At 48.0% G+C, this 18,542-nt stretch overlaps 1 protein-coding gene across 1 annotated transcript in view; it reads right to left on the bottom strand.

Moving 5' to 3' along the window:
* Positions 1-499: 499 nt before the first annotated feature.
* The window catches only part of LOC106575047 (TSC22 domain family protein 1-like), a 43,206-nt gene continuing 25,163 nt past the window's right edge, over positions 500-18,542 (bottom strand). Inside the window, exons 2-3 of the mRNA XM_045713516.2 lie at positions 13,985-14,036; positions 500-5,688 (exon numbers count right to left, since the gene is read on the bottom strand). Coding sequence (XP_045569472.2) covers positions 5,437-5,688; positions 13,985-14,036 — 304 coding nt within the window. The 3' untranslated portion in view covers positions 500-5,436. The remainder of the gene's footprint in view (positions 5,689-13,984; positions 14,037-18,542) is intronic.

Here is an 18,542-nt window from a genome sequence, read left to right as displayed (position 1 = left end):
CCTTGACAAAGTCAAGATCTCCTCTGGAAACCTTTGTCTTTGGGTGAAGCGAATGATTGCCTCCTCTGCATTCAACAGTTCGCCCAGACTTACAGCTTGACCACTGCATGTTGTCTTGTAGGCTGGAATCTTGTCTTTCACCATCTGGTTCTGTGAGCGTGTGTGTTTGCTGGTGAGATTGAGATTTAACTGGATTTCTTTCTTTCCTGTACAAGTGACTGGAACACGTTCCACCTTCAGGAACTTCGTGGTCTAATGGTTATAACAACAGGCATGAAACAAGACAAAGCGCGCCAGGTATGACCAACCAGACCACAACATTTACAAGTTTCTCACCACTGAACTGACATATAATAATATAAATATGTAATGCTGTAGTCTCAGCCATTCCCACTGTATGTTGTCAAAGAGCGATCTGGGTTAGAAATCTGTATGACGTCTTTAACCACCTGCTCCACTCTGCCACTTAACAGTTCAATAAAATCACAAGCGACGAACATTTAGATTTAGTTTTCCCATTTTATTTAAGTCGAAGTGCAACTGTTTAGTGCAATTGTAACATCACATTTGTTGTGGGCTGAGAAACATTGTCCTGACATACAGTACCAGTCCAAAGTTTGGACACCTACTCATTCAAGGATTTTTCTTTATTTTTACTATTTTCTACATTGTAGAATAATAGTGAAGACATCAGAACTATGAAATAAGTCATATGGAATCATGTAGTAACCAACAAAATGTTAAACAGATCAAAATATATTTCATATTTGAGATTCTTCAAAGCTTTGCACACTGTTGGCATTCTCTCAACCGGCTTCACCTGGTCCAAACTTGACTGGTAGTGTACTTCTACACATTACCCTTAAAAAACTAGCTTTTATTTCCTTATATCCCGCTCAATGTCCAGAGCATTTCTTTATTAAACTAGCTTTTATTTCCTTATAATACACACACACACACACACACACACACACACTACACATATATATATATATATATATATATATATATATATATATTTCTAACTGTCCAATAGTTTAAATGATTTGAGCAAGTGAACATCTTCTGCACAGGTAAATCATATACAGTGCAGTCCACGGGGCTGTCAGCGTGAGGGTTAGAAACAGTCTGTATAGAGTTTGGGGTGGCTATTCTCTTCCTGCTCTGAGCAGTAACATCACAGTCCAGCCTGAGGAAAACAGGCTGTTTGCTGAACATGGGTTGAATTGGTATCTGGAACAAACCTAGAAACATTCCATTCCCAAAAACACTGAAACTCTCATCAGCCCCCTTTCCCCAAACAGTCCATTCCCTCCATCATTACGTCTGAGGGAGAAGAAGAGGAGCAACATCTCCATCATTACGTCTGAGGGAGAAGAAGAGAGGAGCAACATCTCCATCATTACGTCTGAGGGAGAAGAAGAGGAGCAACATCTCCATCATTACGTCTGAGGGAGAAGGAGAGAGGAGCAACATCTCCATCATTACGTCTGAGGGAGAAGGAGAGAGGAGCAACATCTCCATCATTACGTCTGAGGGAGGAGGAGAGAGGAGCAACATCTCCATCATTACGTCTGAGGGAGAAGAAGAGGAGCAACATCTCCATCATTACGTCTGAGGGAGGAGGAGAGAGGAGCAACATCTCCATCATTACGTCTGAGGGAGGAGGAGAGAGGAGCAACAACATCTCCATCATTACGTCTGAGGGAGAAGGAGAGGAGCAACATCTCCATCATTACGTCTGAGGGAGAAGGAGAGAGGAGCAACATCTCCATCATTACGTCTGAGGGAGGAGGAGAGAGGAGCAACATCTCCATCATTACGTCTGAGGGAGGAGGAGAGAGGAGCAACATCTCCATCATTACGTCTGAGGGAGGAGGAGAGAGGAGCAACATCTCCATCATTACGTCTGAGGGAGGAGGAGAGAGGAGCAACATCTCCATCATTACGTCTGAGGGAGGAGGAGAGAGGAGCAACAACATCTCCATCATTACGTCTGAGGGAGGAGGAGAGAGGAGCAACATCTCCATCATTACGTCTGAGGGAGAAGGAGAGAGGAGCAACATCTCCATCATTACGTCTGAGGGAGGAGGAGAGAGGAGCAACATCTCCATCATTACGTCTGAGGGAGAAGAAGAGGAGCAACATCTCCATCATTACGTCTGAGGGAGGAGGAGAGAGGAGCAACATCTCCATCATTACGTCTGAGGGAGGAGGAGAGAGGAGCAACATCTCCATCATTACGTCTGAGGGAGGAGGAGAGGAGCAACATCTCCATCATTACGTCTGAGGGAGGAGGAGAGAGGAGCAACATCTCCATCATTACGTCTGAGGGAGGAGGAGAGAGGAGCAACATCTCCATCATTACGTCTGAGGGAGGAGGAGAGAGGAGCAACATCTCCATCATTACGTCTGAGGGAGGAGGAGAGGAGCAACATCTCCATCATTACGTCTGAGGGAGGAGGAGAGGAGCAACATCTCCATCATTACGTCTGAGGGAGGAGGAGAGAGGAGCAACATCTCCATCATTACGTCTGAGGGAGGAGGAGAGAGGAGCAACATCTCCATCATTACGTCTGAGGGAGGAGGAGAGAGGAGCAACATCTCCATCATTACGTCTGAGGGAGGAGGAGAGAGGAGCAACATCTCCATCATTACGTCTGAGGGAGGAGGAGAGAGGAGCAACATCTCCATCATTACGTCTGAGGGAGGAGGAGAGAGGAGCAACATCTCCATCATTACGTCTGAGGGAGGAGGAGAGAGGAGCAACATCTCCATCATTACGTCTGAGGGAGGAGGAGAGGAGCAACATCTCCATCATTACGTCTGAGGGAGGAGGAGAGGAGCAACATCTCCATCATTACGTCTGAGGGAGGAGGAGAGAGGAGCAACATCTCCATCATTACGTCTGAGGGAGGAGGAGAGAGGAGCAACATCTCCATCATTACGTCTGAGGGAGGAGGAGAGGAGCAACATCTCCATCATTACGTCTGAGGGAGGAGGAGAGAGGAGCAACATCTCCATCATTACGTCTGAGGGAGAAGAAGAGGAGCAACATCTCCATCATTACGTCTGAGGGAGAAGAAGAGGAGCAACATCTCCATCATTACGTCTGAGGGAGAAGAAGAGGAGCAACATCTCCATCAACGAGTTCCAAAAAGCGAACGCTGCTTCTTCTAAAGTTCTGTTACACCACATCACCCCTCATATGGAATAGACAGCTGTGAGAATAGTGATTCTTCTATTGCAGTGCATTCTGAAAGTATTCAGACCCCTCAACTTTTTTCACATTTTGTTACGTTACAGCCTTATCCTAAAATGGATAAAATAAAATAAAAAAATCCTCAAGCTACACACAATACCCCATAATGACAAAGCGAAAACAGGTTTTTGAAATTTTAGCAAATGTATTACAAAACAAAAACAGCTTATTTACATAAATTATTCAGACCCTTTGCTATGAGACTCTAAATTGCGCTCAGGTGCTTCCTGTTTCCATTGATCAACCTTGAGATGTTTCTACAACTTGATTGGAGTCCACCTGTGGTAAATTCAAAATATTGGACATGATTTGGAAAGGCACACACCTGTCTATATAAGGTCCCACAGTTGACAGTGCATGTCAGAGCAAAAACCAAGCCATGAGGTCAAAGGAATTGTCCGTAGAGCTCCGAGACAGGATTGTGTCGAGGCACAGATCTGGGGAAGGGACCAAAACATTTCTGCAGCATTCAAGGTCCCCAAGAACACAGTGGCCTCCATCATTCTTAAATGGAAGAAGTTTGGAACCACCAACACTCTTCCTAGAGCTGGCCGCCCGGCCAAACTGACCAATCAGTGGAGAAGGGTCTTGATCAGGGAGGTGACCAAGAACCCGATGGTCACTCTAACAGAACTCCAGAGTTCCTCTGTGGAGATGAGAGAACATTCCAGAAGGACAAGCATCTCTGCAGCACTCCACCAATCAGGCCTTTATGGTAGAGTGGGAGACGAAATCCACTCCTCAGTAAAAGGCACATGGGGCGGCAGGTAGCCTAGTGGTTAGTGTGTTGGACTAGTAACCAAAAGGTTGCAAAATCAAATCCCCGAGCTGACAAAGTAAAAATCTGTCGTTCAGCCCCTGAACAAGGCAGTTAACCCACTGTTCCTAGGACGTCATTGAAAATAAGAATTTGTTCTTAACTGACTTGCCTGGTTAAATAAATAAAATAAACATGACAGTTTGCCAAAAGGCCCCTAAAGACTCTCAGACCACGAGAAACAAGATTCTCTGGTCTGATGAAACCAAGATTGAACTCTTTGGCCTGAATGCCAAGCGTCACGTCTGGAGGAAACCTGGCACCATCCCTACAGTGAAGCATGGTGGTGGCAGCATCATGCTGTGGGGATGTTTTTCAGCAGCAGGGACTGGGAGACTAGTCAGGATCGAGGGAAAGATAAACGGAGCGAAGAACAGAGAGATCCTTGATGAAAACCTGCTCCAGAGCACTCAGGACCTCAGACTGGGGCGAAGGTTCACCTTCCAACAGGACAATGACCCTAAGCACACAGCCAAGACAATGCAGGAGCGGCTTTAGGACAAGTCTCTGAATGTCCTTGTGTGGCCTGGACTTGAACCCGATCGAACATCACAGGAGAGACCTGAAAATAGCTGTGCAGCGACGCTCCCCATCCAACCTGACAGAGCTTGAGAGGATCTGCAAAGAAGAATGGGAGAAACTCCCCAAATACAGGTGTACCAAGCTTGTAGCGTCATACCCAAGAAGACTAGAGGCTGTAATCGCTGCCAAAGGTGCTTCAACAAAGTACTGAGTAAAGGGTCTGAATACTTATGTAAATGTGCTATTTCTGTTTTTTATATTACAAAATTACAAAAAAAACTGTTTTGCAACAAAATGTGGAAAAACTAAAGTGGTCTGACTTTATTTCTGAATGCCCTGTATGTTCCACTCTGCACCCCATACCAGATGGGTCTGGTTTCCTCTTTAATGGTCCCTACAGATAATGCACCTCATTTCTGTTTCTTTGATTCAATTCACAGCTAGGTAATAATCCAACACTGACAACAAAATGAAAAAATGTAAAGAAATGGCAGCAACGGCACAATTCAACAGTCACTGCAGAGATCTGAAGACGGTGTAGCGGGTGTTGTCTGTTTCATCTCCATGACAACTGTCCCTCTGTTCCATTCACCTCCCTGGTCTCCATGGCGATCGTCTGAAGCATCCCAAGCTAAGAGATCACCTGACACACAAGTGTCCATCATCGTCTTTGGTCAGTTAAATAAAATGTGCAAAACATGATTTTATTTTTGTAGCGGTCTCTCCTTGTTTCAGCCATAGTGGTTCTTGTTGCTTTGCATGAGGTCAGATCACAGTGAGGATTATTCTCCTCCCTCCTCCTCCTCCCTGCGTACGTCTCTCCGAGGAGGGGGGGCTATGTAGAGGTCCCAGAGCTCTGTGAGGACGGCAGGGGCTGAGGGTTAGAGGAGCCGGTCCCTGTCGGGGAGCCAGAGCTGGGCTGGACCTGAGCCTGGAACTGAGCCATCTGCTCTGGGCTGGCCTGGGTTTTCAGCAGGCTGTTCTCCTGCTCCAACTGGGAGTTCCTCTCGACCAGCTCCTTAATCTGTTCCTTCAACACATCTACCTCCTCTCTCACAGCATACATCAGGTGGCTCTTCACCAGGTCCTGAGAGAGAGACGGGTGGGGGGAGAGAGAGAGAGAGAGAGACGGGTGGGGGGGAGAGAGAGCGAGACGGGTGGGGGGAGAGAGACGGGTGGGGGGAGAGAGAGAGAGACGGGTGGGGGGAGAGAGAGAGAGAGAGAGATGGGTAGGGGGAGAGAGAGAGAGAGAGAGAGATGGGTAGGGGGAGAGAGAGAGAGAGAGAGAGAGAGACGGGTGGGGGGAGAGAGAGAGAGAGAGAGAGAGAGAGAGAGACGGGTGGGGGGAGAGAGAGAGAGAGACAGGTGGGGAGAGAGAGAGAGAGAGAGAGATGGGTGGGGGGAGAGAGAGAGAGAGACGGGTGGGGGGGAGAGATGGGTGGGGGGAGAGAGAGAGAGACGGGTGGGGAGAGAGAGAGAGATGGGTGGAGAGAGAGACGGGTGGGGGAGAGAGAGAGAGAGAGAGAGAGAGAGAGAGACGGGTGGGGGGAGAGAGAGAGAGACGGGTGGGGAGAGAGAGAGAGAGAGACGGGTGGGGGGAGAGAGAGAGAGAGACGGGTGGGGGGGATGGGTGGGGGGGAGAGAGAGAGAGAGAGACGGGTGGGGGGGAGATGGGTGGGGGGGAGAGAGAGAGAGAGATGGGTGGGGGGAGAGAGAGAGAGAGACGGGTGGGGGGGAGACAGAGAGAGAGATGGGTGGGGGGGAGACAGAGAGAGAGATGGGTGGGGGGGAGACAGAGAGAGAGATGGGTGGGGGGGAGAGAGAGAGAGAGAGAGATGGGTGGGGGGGAGAGAGAGAGATGGGTGGGGGGGAGAGAGAGAGATGGGTGGGGGGGAGAGAGAGAGATGGATGGATGGGGAGAGAGAGAGATGGATGGATGGGGAGAGAGAGATGGGTGGGGAGAGAGAGAGATGGGTGGGGAGAGAGAGAGATGGGTGGGGAGAGAGAGAGAGATGGGTGGAGAGAGAGAGAGAGAGATGGATGGGGAGAGAGAGAGAGAGAGAGACGGGTGGGGAGAGAGAGAGAGATGGGTGGGGGGAGAGATGGAAGGGGGAAGATGGAGAGAGAGGAAGGGACGAAGGGAGAGAAATGTACAGTTGAAGTCAGAAGTTTACATACACCTTACTCAAATACATTTCAACTCAGTTTTTCACAATTCCTGACATTTAATCCTAGTAAAAATTCCCTGTCTTAGGTCAGTTAGGATCACCACTTTATTTTAAGAATGTGAAATGTCAGAATAATAGTAGAGAGAATGATTTATTTCAGCTTTTATTTCTTTCATCACATTCCCAGTGGGTCAGAAGTTTACATACACTCAATTAGTATTTGGTACCATTGCCTTTAAATTGTTTAACTTGGGTCAAACGTTTCGGGTAGCCTTCCACAAGCTTCCCACAATAAGTTGGGTGAATTTTGGCTCATTCCTCCTGACAGAGCTGGTGTAACTGAGTCAGGTTTGTAGGCCTCCTTGCTCACACATGCTTTTTCAGTTCTGCCCACAAATTTTCTATTGGGTTGAGGTCAGGGCTTTGTGATGGCCACTCCAATACCTTGACTTTGTTGTCCTTAAGCCTTCCCTGTAGCTCAGTTGGTAGAGCATGGTGTTTGCAACACCAGGGTTGTGGGTTCGATTCCCACGGGGGGCCAGCACAGAAAAATAATGTATGAAATGAAATGTATGCATTCACTACTGTAAGTCGCTCTGGATAAGGGCGTCTGCTAAATGACTAAAATGTAAATGTAAATGTTAAGCCATTTGCCACAACTGATGTCTTTTGATTTTCCCATGATGTCAAGCAAAGAGGCCCTGAGTTTGAAGGTATGCTGTGAAATACATCCACAGGTACACCTCCAATTGACTCAAATGATGTCAATTAGCCTATCAGAAGCTTCTGAAGCCATGACATCATTTTCTGGAATTTTCTAAGCTGTTTAAAGACACAGTCAACTTAGTTTATGTAAACTTCTGACTTCAACTGTACGTGTTACCTGTCCTTTAGGAGCTCACTGTGTTACCTGTCCTTTAGGAGTTCACTGTGCCACCTGTCCTTTAGGAGCTCACTGTGCTACCTGTCCTTTAGGAGCTCACTGTGCTACCTGTCCTTTAGGAGCCCACTGTGTTACCTGTCCTTTAGGAGCTCACTGTGTTACCTGTCCTTTAGGAGCTCACTGTGTTACCTGTCCTTTAGGAGCTCACTGTGTTACCTGTCCTTTAGGAGCTCACTGTGTTACCTGTCCTTTAGGAGCTCACTGTGCTACCTGTCCTTTAGGAGCCCACTGTGTTACCTGTCCTTTAGGAGCTCACTGTGTTACCTGTCCTTTAGGAGCTCACTGTGTTACCTGTCCTTTAGGAGCTCACTGTGTTACCTGTCCTTTAGGAGCTCACTGTGTTACCTGTCCTTTAGGAGCTCACTGTGTTACCTGTCCTTTAGGAGCTCACTGTGCTACCTGTCCTTTAGGAGCTCACTGTGTTACCTGTCCTTTAGGAGCTCACTGTGTTACCTGTCCTTTAGGAGCTCACTGTGTTACCTGTCCTTTAGGAGCTCACTGTGCTACCTGTCCTTTAGGAGCTCACTGTGTTACCTGTCCTTTAGGAGCTCACTGTGTTACCTGTCCTTTAGGAGCTCACTGTGTTACCTGTCCTTTAGGAGCTCACTGTGTTACCTGTCCTTTAGGAGCCCACTGTGCTTAGGGTTAGGGTTAGAGGTGGATGAACGCAGTGCCCTTGTTTGGGTGTAGGGCCTGATCGTTAGTGGTCTATTGTGTACAGGCAGTCCCATAGCAGTTCGTTAGTGGTCTATTGTGTACAGGCAGTCCCATAGCAGTTCGTTAGTGGTCTATTGTGTACAGGCAGTCCCATAGCAGTTCGTTAGTGGTCTATTGTGTACAGGCAGTCCCATAGCAGTTCGTTAGTGGTCTATTGTGTACAGGCAGTCCCATAGCAGTTCGTTAGTGGTCTATTGTGTACAGGCAGTCCCATAGCAGTTCGTTAGTGGTCTATTGTGTACAGGCAGTCCCATAGCAGTTCGTTAGTGGTCTATTGTGTACAGGCAGTCCCATAGCAGTTCGTTAGTGGTCTATTGTGTACAGGCAGTCCCATAGCAGTTCGTTAGTGGTCTATTGTGTACAGGCAGTCCCATAGCAGTTCGTTAGTGGTCTATTGTGTACAGGCAGTCCCATAGCAGTTCGTTAGTGGTCTATTGTGTACAGGCAGTCCCATAGCAGTTCGTTAGTGGTCTATTGTGTACAGGCAGTCCCATAGCAGTTCGTTAGTGGTCTATTGTGTACAGGCAGTCCCATAGCAGTTCGTTAGTGGTCTATTGTGTACAGGCAGTCCCATAGCAGTTCGTTAGTGGTCTATTGTGTACAGGCAGTCCCATAGCAGTTCGTTAGTGGTCTATTGTGTACAGGCAGTCCCATAGCAGTTCGTTAGTGGTCTATTGTGTACAGGCAGTCCCATAGCAGTTCGTTAGTGGTCTATTGTGTACAGGCAGTCCCATAGCAGTTCGTTAGTGGTCTATTGTGTACAGGCAGTCCCATAGCAGTTCGTTAGTGGTCTATTGTGTACAGGCAGTCCCATAGCAGTTCGTTAGTGGTCTATTGTGTACAGGCAGTCCCATAGCAGTTCGTTAGTGGTCTATTGTGTACAGGCAGTCCCATAGCAGTTCGTTAGTGGTCTATTGTGTACAGGCAGTCCCATAGCAGTTCGTTAGTGGTCTATTGTGTACAGGCAGTCCCATAGCAGTTCGTTAGTGGTCTATTGTGTACAGGCAGTCCCATAGCAGTTCGTTAGTGGTCTATTGTGTACAGGCAGTCCCATAGCAGTTCGTTAGTGGTCTATTGTGTACAGGCAGTCCCATAGCAGTTCGTTAGTGGTCTATTGTGTACAGGCAGTCCCATAGCAGTTCGTTAGTGGTCTATTGTGTACAGGCAGTCCCATAGCAGTTCGTTAGTGGTCTATTGTGTACAGGCAGTCCCATAGCAGTTCGTTAGTGGTCTATTGTGTACAGGCAGTCCCATAGCAGTTCGTTAGTGGTCTATTGTGTACAGGCAGTCCCATAGCAGTTCGTTAGTGGTCTATTGTGTACAGGCAGTCCCATAGCAGTTCGTTAGTGGTCTATTGTGTACAGGCAGTCCCATAGCAGTTCGTTAGTGGTCTATTGTGTACAGGCAGTCCCATAGCAGTTCGTTAGTGGTCTATTGTGTACAGGCAGTCCCATAGCAGTTCGTTAGTGGTCTATTGTGTACAGGCAGTCCCATAGCAGTTCGTTAGTGGTCTATTGTGTACAGGCAGTCCCATAGCAGTTCGTTAGTGGTCTATTGTGTACAGGCAGTCCCATAGCAGTTCGTTAGTGGTCTATTGTGTACAGGCAGTCCCATAGCAGTTCGTTAGTGGTCTATTGTGTACAGGCAGTCCCATAGCAGTTCGTTAGTGGTCTATTGTGTACAGGCAGTCCCATAGCAGTTCGTTAGTGGTCTATTGTGTACAGGCAGTCCCATAGCAGTTCGTTAGTGGTCTATTGTGTACAGGCAGTCCCATAGCAGTTCGTTAGTGGTCTATTGTGTACAGGCAGTCCCATAGCAGTTCGTTAGTGGTCTATTGTGTACAGGCAGTCCCATAGCAGTTCGTTAGTGGTCTATTGTGTACAGGCAGTCCCATAGCAGTTCGTTAGTGGTCTATTGTGTACAGGCAGTCCCATAGCAGTTCGTTAGTGGTCTATTGTGTACAGGCAGTCCCATAGCAGTTCGTTAGTGGTCTATTGTGTACAGGCAGTCCCATAGCAGTTCGTTAGTGGTCTATTGTGTACAGGCAGTCCCATAGCAGTTCGTTAGTGGTCTATTGTGTACAGGCAGTCCCATAGCAGTTCGTTAGTGGTCTATTGTGTACAGGCAGTCCCATAGCAGTTCGTTAGTGGTCTATTGTGTACAGGCAGTCCCATAGCAGTTCGTTAGTGGTCTATTGTGTACAGGCAGTCCCATAGCAGTTCGTTAGTGGTCTATTGTGTACAGGCAGTCCCATAGCAGTTCGTTAGTGGTCTATTGTGTACAGGCAGTCCCATAGCAGTTCGTTAGTGGTCTATTGTGTACAGGCAGTCCCATAGCAGTTCGTTAGTGGTCTATTGTGTACAGGCAGTCCCATAGCAGTTCGTTAGTGGTCTATTGTGTACAGGCAGTCCCATAGCAGTTCGTTAGTGGTCTATTGTGTACAGGCAGTCCCATAGCAGTTCGTTAGTGGTCTATTGTGTACAGGCAGTCCCATAGCAGTTCGTTAGTGGTCTATTGTGTACAGGCAGTCCCATAGCAGTTCGTTAGTGGTCTATTGTGTACAGGCAGTCCCATAGCAGTTCGTTAGTGGTCTATTGTGTACAGGCAGTCCCATAGCAGTTCGTTAGTGGTCTATTGTGTACAGGCAGTCCCATAGCAGTTCGTTAGTGGTCTATTGTGTACAGGCAGTCCCATAGCAGTTCGTTAGTGGTCTATTGTGTACAGGCAGTCCCATAGCAGTTCGTTAGTGGTCTATTGTGTACAGGCAGTCCCATAGCAGTTCGTTAGTGGTCTATTGTGTACAGGCAGTCCCATAGCAGTTCGTTAGTGGTCTATTGTGTACAGGCAGTCCCATAGCAGTTCGTTAGTGGTCTATTGTGTACAGGCAGTCCCATAGCAGTTCGTTAGTGGTCTATTGTGTACAGGCAGTCCCATAGCAGTTCGTTAGTGGTCTATTGTGTACAGGCAGTCCCATAGCAGTTCGTTAGTGGTCTATTGTGTACAGGCAGTCCCATAGCAGTTCGTTAGTGGTCTATTGTGTACAGGCAGTCCCATAGCAGTTCGTTAGTGGTCTATTGTGTACAGGCAGTCCCATAGAAGTTCGTTAGTGGTCTATTGTGTACAGGCAGTCCCATAGCAGTTAGTTAGTGGTCTATTGTGTACAGGCAGTCCCATAGCAGTTCGTTAGTGGTCTATTGTGTACAGGCAGTCCCATAGCAGTTCATTAGTGGTCTATTGTGTACAGGCAGTCCCATAGCAGTTAGTTAGTGGTCTATTGTGTACAGGCAGTCCCATAGCAGTTCGTTAGTGGTCTATTGTGTACAGGCAGTCCCATAGCAGTTCATTAGTGGTCTATTGTGTACAGGCAGTCCCATAGCAGTTCGTTAGTGGTCTATTGTGTACAGGCAGTCCCATAGCAGTTCATTAGTGGTCTATTGTGTACAGGCAGTCCCATAGCAGTTCATTAGTGGTCTATTGTGTACAGGCAGTCCCATAGCAGTTCGTTAGTGGTCTATTGTGTACAGGCAGTCCCATAGCAGTTCGTTAGTGGTCTATTGTGTACAGGCAGTCCCATAGCAGTTCGTTAGTGGTCTATTGTGTACAGGCAGTCCCATAGCAGTTCGTTAGTGGTCTATTGTGTACAGGCAGTCCCATAGCAGTTCGTTAGTGGTCTATTGTGTACAGGCAGTCCCATAGCAGTTCGTTAGTGGTCTATTGTGTACAGGCAGTCCCATAGCAGTTAGTTAGTGGTCTATTGTGTACAGGCAGTCCCATAGCAGTTAGTTAGTGGTCTATTGTGTACAGGCAGTCCCATAGCAGTTCGTTAGTGGTCTATTGTGTACAGGCAGTCCCATAGGAGTTCGTTAGTGGTCTATTGTGTACAGGCAGTCCCATAGCAGTTCGTTAGTGGTCTATCCAGTTCCTGCCTTCTAACTGACAAGCTAGAGAACAAAATGTTCTGCATCTGGAGGGAGGAGCTAACAGACAAGTTATTTATACCGGGGCATCAGAGAGCAGACCCCCAGCAGGTCTAGCAACACCTGACAGGGAACAGACCCCCAGCACGCCTAGCAACACCTGACAGGGAACAGACCCCCAGCAGGCCTAGCAACACCTGACAGGGAGCAGACAGAGAGCAGACCCCCAGCACGCCTAGCAACACCTGACAGGGAACAGACCCCCAGCAGGCCTAGCAACACCTGACAGGGAACAGACCCCCAGCAGGCCTAGCAACACCTGACAGGGAACAGACCCCCAGCAGGCCTAGCAACACCTGACAGGGAACAGACCCCCAGCAGGCCTAGCAACACCTGACAGGGAGCAGACAGGGAACAGACCCCCAGCATGCCTAGCAACACCTGACAGGGAACAGACCCCCAGCATGCCTAGCAACACCTGACAGGGAACAGACCCCCAGCATGCCTAGCAACACCTGACAGGGAACAGACAGGGAACAGACCCCCAGCAGGCCTAGCAACACCTGACAGGGAGCAGACCCCCAGCAGGCCTAGCAACACCTGACAGGGAGCAGACCCCCAGCAGGCCTAGCAACACCTGACAGGGAACAGACAGGGAACAGTCCCCCAGCAGGCCTAGCAACACCTGACAGGGAACAGACCCCCAGCAGACCTAGCAACACCTGACAGGGAACAGACCCCCAGCAGGCCTAGCAACACCTGACAGGGAGCAGACAGAGAGCAGACCCCCAGCATGCCTAGCAACACCTGACAGGGAGCAGACCCCCAGCAGGCCTAGCAACACCTGACAGGGAGCAGACCCCCAGCAGGCCTAGCAACACCTGACAGGGAACAGACAGGGAACAGTCCCCCAGCAGGCCTAGCAACACCTGACAGGGAACAGACAGGGAACAGTCCCCCAGCAGGCCTAGCAACACCTGACAGGGAGCAGACCCCCAGCAGGCCTAGCAACACCTGACAGGGAACAGACCCCCAGCATGCCTAGCAACACCTGACAGGGAACAGACCCCCAGCATGCCTAGCAACACCTGACAGGGAACAGACCCCCAGCAGGCCTTGCAACACCTGACAGGGAACAGACCCCCAGCATGCCTAGCAACACCTGACAGGGAACAGACCCCCAGCCCTGCCTAGCAACATCTAACAGGGAGCAGACAGAGAGCAGACCCCCAGCATGCCTAGCAACACCTGACAGGGAACAGACCCCCAGCCCTGCCTAGCAACATCTAACAGGGAGCAGACCCCCAGCCTGCCTAGCAACACCTGACAGGGAACAGACAGGGAACAGACCCCCAGCAGGCCTAGCAACACCTGACAGGGAGCAGACAGAACCGAATACCAACCGGATCACAGAAAATACAGACGGTTGCAGTCATTGAATAAAAGTGTTTTTATTGTACCGTTTTATTAACAACATGTTCTCTCTCCCAGAACAGTCAGATGTTCCAAAACTTTAATCAGACCCCAGTCCTCTGAACACCGGTCCGACGCCGTTTAAATAAAGTTGGCATTTACATTTCACCTTTGAGTCATTTAGATTTGATTATATACATATTAACAATGAGGATATTAACTTACCATTGCTTGTTCGATTTTATTGTCGATGGCCACCAAACTGGCACCAGAAGAGCTGAAACACAAACATTAATTTCCAGCTTTAACAATAAAACATAGATGAATTGAAACATTATGATGCTCATCGCCTGTAAAGATATCACTGGGATTGACAGATGTTGACATTAATGAAGGAGCATTCTGAACTCTCAAACTGATTTCTGCCGCGAACGCTTTTCCATCACATTAACGGACTGAATGAAGGAATGGACCACTATTACACTTTAATATATAGCCAGAACATTATTATTGTTGTGGGGCTTTAGCTTCAAGGTCGGGGTTTACCATCAGGTTATTGTTGTGGGGTTTAACCATCAGGTTATTGTTGTGGGGCTTTACTATCAGGTTATTGTTGTGGGGCTTTACTATCAGGTTATTGTTGTGGGGCTTTAGCTACAAGGTTGGGGTTTAACTATCAGGTTATTGTTGTGAGGCTTTAGCTACAAGGTTTATATAATGTTATGGTTGTAAATGATTTATAGTCAACACGATGCAGAAAGGTTTAACACTGCAGAGCTCATCAAGTTATGAACTCCTCAATACTGCAGGGCAGCCTCAAGAACGCACCACAGAAAAGCATATAACATCCTCATCTCCATACATGGAAATCCAATTCAAACCGCCACGGTCCCATTCATTCAATGCATAGCCATATTCTACTGTCTTTGCAAATGAATGAATGAATGAATGAATAGTTTGATAAATAAGCTAGCAAAACATTTTACCTATTGTCAAGCCTGACTGGAGTTGTCTCTTTTGCAAACACAGATGACAGAAAAGAGAGAGAAATTCCTCAGTTGACAAACACCAACGTCCATCTCCACTGTATAAAACTAGGAATTCATTCTTTTTTGTCCATTAACACCAAAAAGTAATACTTCAAATGTAGAAAATGTCCAGTTTAATAAAAGTAAAAAATATCCAAACAGAATTGGCAGAAATTCTGTTCTCTGGGCGATACAAGGTGGCAACCTGCTCGTGTCCCGACGCAGAACAAACAATAAGCACAATGAGACCTCCTAGCTCTGCTAAGCTGGGAATCTGCAGCTCCTGTCCCAACTGCAGAAATGATGCCATTGGCGGAGAGAGAGCTCATTTTAATAATTTAAGCAGCAACGCCCCCACCTGTGGCCCAGCTTCGTATGTACCTGTCCCGAACACTGCCATTCAAAACACACAGAGAACATAGGAAGCAGCCCGGGACGACGAGTTCTCACTGGGAAACCGATAGGAAACCGATCTCCAATACCTCTTCTTTCTTCATTAAAAAGGTTGTGAGCTTCAACATTTGTCATCTTCATTGTAACTGCTAAAACAACTGTAGACCATGTATGAGCAGAATGAATGACTAATACAAGGGAAACTCAGGCCTGTTCAGGTACAGTAGACCAGAATGTGAAAATAGATGTTTTAAATAATAATTGTGTTAGGGTTATAGGGGATCCGCTGCAGCGGCAGGTGGGACTTGGGACTGTAGGTGAAACCAGGTTAGGAGTTAGTAACCTACATGTAGCCTTATCAAATGAGACAGCAACAACCTAGATCCAAATATAAAGGGCAGGTCCTCACCTTTAACAGACACAATCAATGTTCATCCTCACCTTTAACAGACACAATCAATGTTCATCCTCACCTTTAACAGACACAATCAATGTTCATCCTCACCTTTAACAGACACAATCAATGTTCATCCTCACCTTTAACAGACACAATCAATGTTCATCCTTACCTCTATTAAAACAACAGTCAATGTTCAGCGACTGATCTATCCTATAGACAGGGCTCTACAGAGCTAGCAGCGACTGATCTATCCTATAGACAGGGATCTACAGAGCTAGCAGCGACTGATCTATCCTATAGACAGGGCTCTACAGAGCTAGCAGCGACTGATCTATCCTATAGACAGGGCTCTACAGAGCTAGCAGCGACTGATCTATCCTATAGACAGGGCTCTACAGAGCTAGCAGCGACTGATCTATCCTATAGACAGGGCTCTACAGAGCTAGCAGCGACTGATCTATCCTATAGACAGGGCTCTACAGAGCTAGCAGCGACTGATCTATCCTATAGACAGGGCTCTACAGAGCTAGCAGCGACTGATCTATCCTATAGACAGGGCTCTACAGAGCTAGCAGCGACTGATCTATCCTATAGACAGGGCTCTACAGAGCTAGCAGCGACTGATCTATCCTATAGACAGGGCTCTACAGAGCTAGCAGCGACTGATCTATCCTATAGACAGGGCTCTACAGAGCTAGCAGCGACTGATCTATCCTATAGACAGGGCTCTACACAGCTAGCAGCGACTGATCTATCCTATAGACAGGGCTCTACACAGCTAGCAGCGACTGATCTATCCTATAGACAGGGCTCTACACAGCTAGCAGCGACTGATCTATCCTATAGACAGGGCTCTACACAGCTAGCAGCGACTGATCTATCCTATAGACAGGTCTCTACACAGCTAGCAGCGACTGATCTATCCTATAGACAGGTCTCTACACAGCTAGCAGCGACTGATCTATCCTATAGACAGGGCTCTACACAGCTAGCAGCGACTGATCTATCCTATAGACAGGGCTCTACACAGCTAGCAGCGACTGATCTATCCTATAGACAGGGCTCTACACAGCTAGCAGCGACTGATCTATCCTATAGACAGGGCTCTACACAGCTAGCAGCGACTGATCTATCCTATAGACAGGGCTCTACACAGCTAGCAGCGACTGATCTATCCTATAGACAGGGCTCTACACAGCTAGCAGCGACTGATCTATCCTATAGACAGGGCTCTACACAGCTAGCAGCGACTGATCTATCCTATAGACAGGGCTCTACACAGCTAGCAGCGACTGATCTATCCTATAGACAGGGCTCTACAGAGCTAGCAGCGACTGATCTATCCTATAGACAGGGCTCTACAGAGCTAGCAGCGACTGATCTATCCTATAGACAGGGCTCTACAGAGCTAGCAGCGACTGATCTATCCTATAGACAGGGCTCTACAGAGCTAGCAGCGACTGATCTATCCTATAGACAGGGCTCTACAGAGCTAGCAGCGACTGATCTATCCTATAGACAGGGCTCTACAGAGCTTGCAGCGACTGATCTATCCTATAGACAGGGCTCTACAGAGCTAGCAGCGACTGATCTATCCTATAGACAGGGCTCTACAGAGCTAGCAGCGACTGATCTATCCTATAGACAGGGCTCTACAGAGCTAGCAGCGACTGATCTATCCTATAGACAGGGCTCTACAGAGCTAGCAGCGACTGATCTATCCTATAGACAGGGCTCTACAGAGCTAGCAGCGACTGATCTATCCTATAGACAGGGCTCTACAGAGCTAGCAGCGACTGATCTATCCTATAGACAGGGCTCTACAGAGCTAGCAGCGACTGATCTATCCTATAGACAGGGCTCTACAGAGCTAGCAGCGACTGATCTATCCTATAGACAGGGCTCTACAGAGCTAGCAGCGACTGATCTATCCTATAGACAGGGCTCTACACAGCTAGCAGCGACTGATCTATCCTATAGACAGGGCTCTACAGAGCTAGCAGCAACTGATCTATCCTATAGACAGGGCTCTACACAGCTAGCAGCGACTGATCTATCCTATAGACAGGGCTCTACACAGCTAGCAGCGACTGATCTATCCTATAGACAGGGCTCTACACAGCTAGCAGCGACTGATCTATCCTATAGACAGGGCTCTACAGAGCTAGCAGCGACTGATCTATCCTATAGACAGGGCTCTACACAGCTAGCAGCGACTGATCTATCCTATAGACAGGGCTCTACACAGCTAGCAGCGACTGATCTATCCTATAGACAGGGCTCTACAGAGCTAGCAGCGACTGATCTATCCTATAGACAGGGCTCTACAGAGCTAGCAGCGACTGATCTATCCTATAGACAGGGCTCTACAGAGCTAGCAGCGACTGATCTATCCTATAGACAGGGCTCTACACAGCTAGCAGCGACTGATCTATCCTATAGACAGGGCTCTACAGAGCTAGCAGCGACTGATCTATCCTATAGACAGGGCTCTACAGAGCTAGCAGCGACTGATCTATCCTATAGACAGGGCTCTACAGAGCTAGCAGCGACTGATCTATCCTATAGACAGGGCTCTACAGAGCTAGCAGCGACTGATCTATCCTATAGACAGGGCTCTACAGAGCTAGCAGCGACTGATCTATCCTATAGACAGGGCTCTACAGAGCTAGCAGCGACTGATCTATCCTATAGACAGGGCTCTACAGAGCTAGCAGCGACTGATCTATCCTATAGACAGGGCTCTACAGAGCTAGCAGCGACTGATCTATCCTATAGACAGGGCTCTACAGAGCTAGCAGCGACTGATCTATCCTATAGACAGGGCTCTACAGAGCTAGCAGCGACTGATCTATCCTATAGACAGGGCTCTACAGAGCTAGCAGCGACTGATCTATCCTATAGACAGGGCTCTACAGAGCTAGCAGCGACTGATCTATCCTATAGACAGGGCTCTACAGAG

Source organism: Salmo salar, chromosome 16 (assembly GCF_965601325.2).
Source record: "Salmo salar chromosome 16, fSalSal1, whole genome shotgun sequence".
NCBI lineage: Eukaryota > Metazoa > Chordata > Actinopteri > Salmoniformes > Salmonidae > Salmo > Salmo salar.
This window is presented reverse-complemented; position numbering and strand designations above follow the sequence as displayed.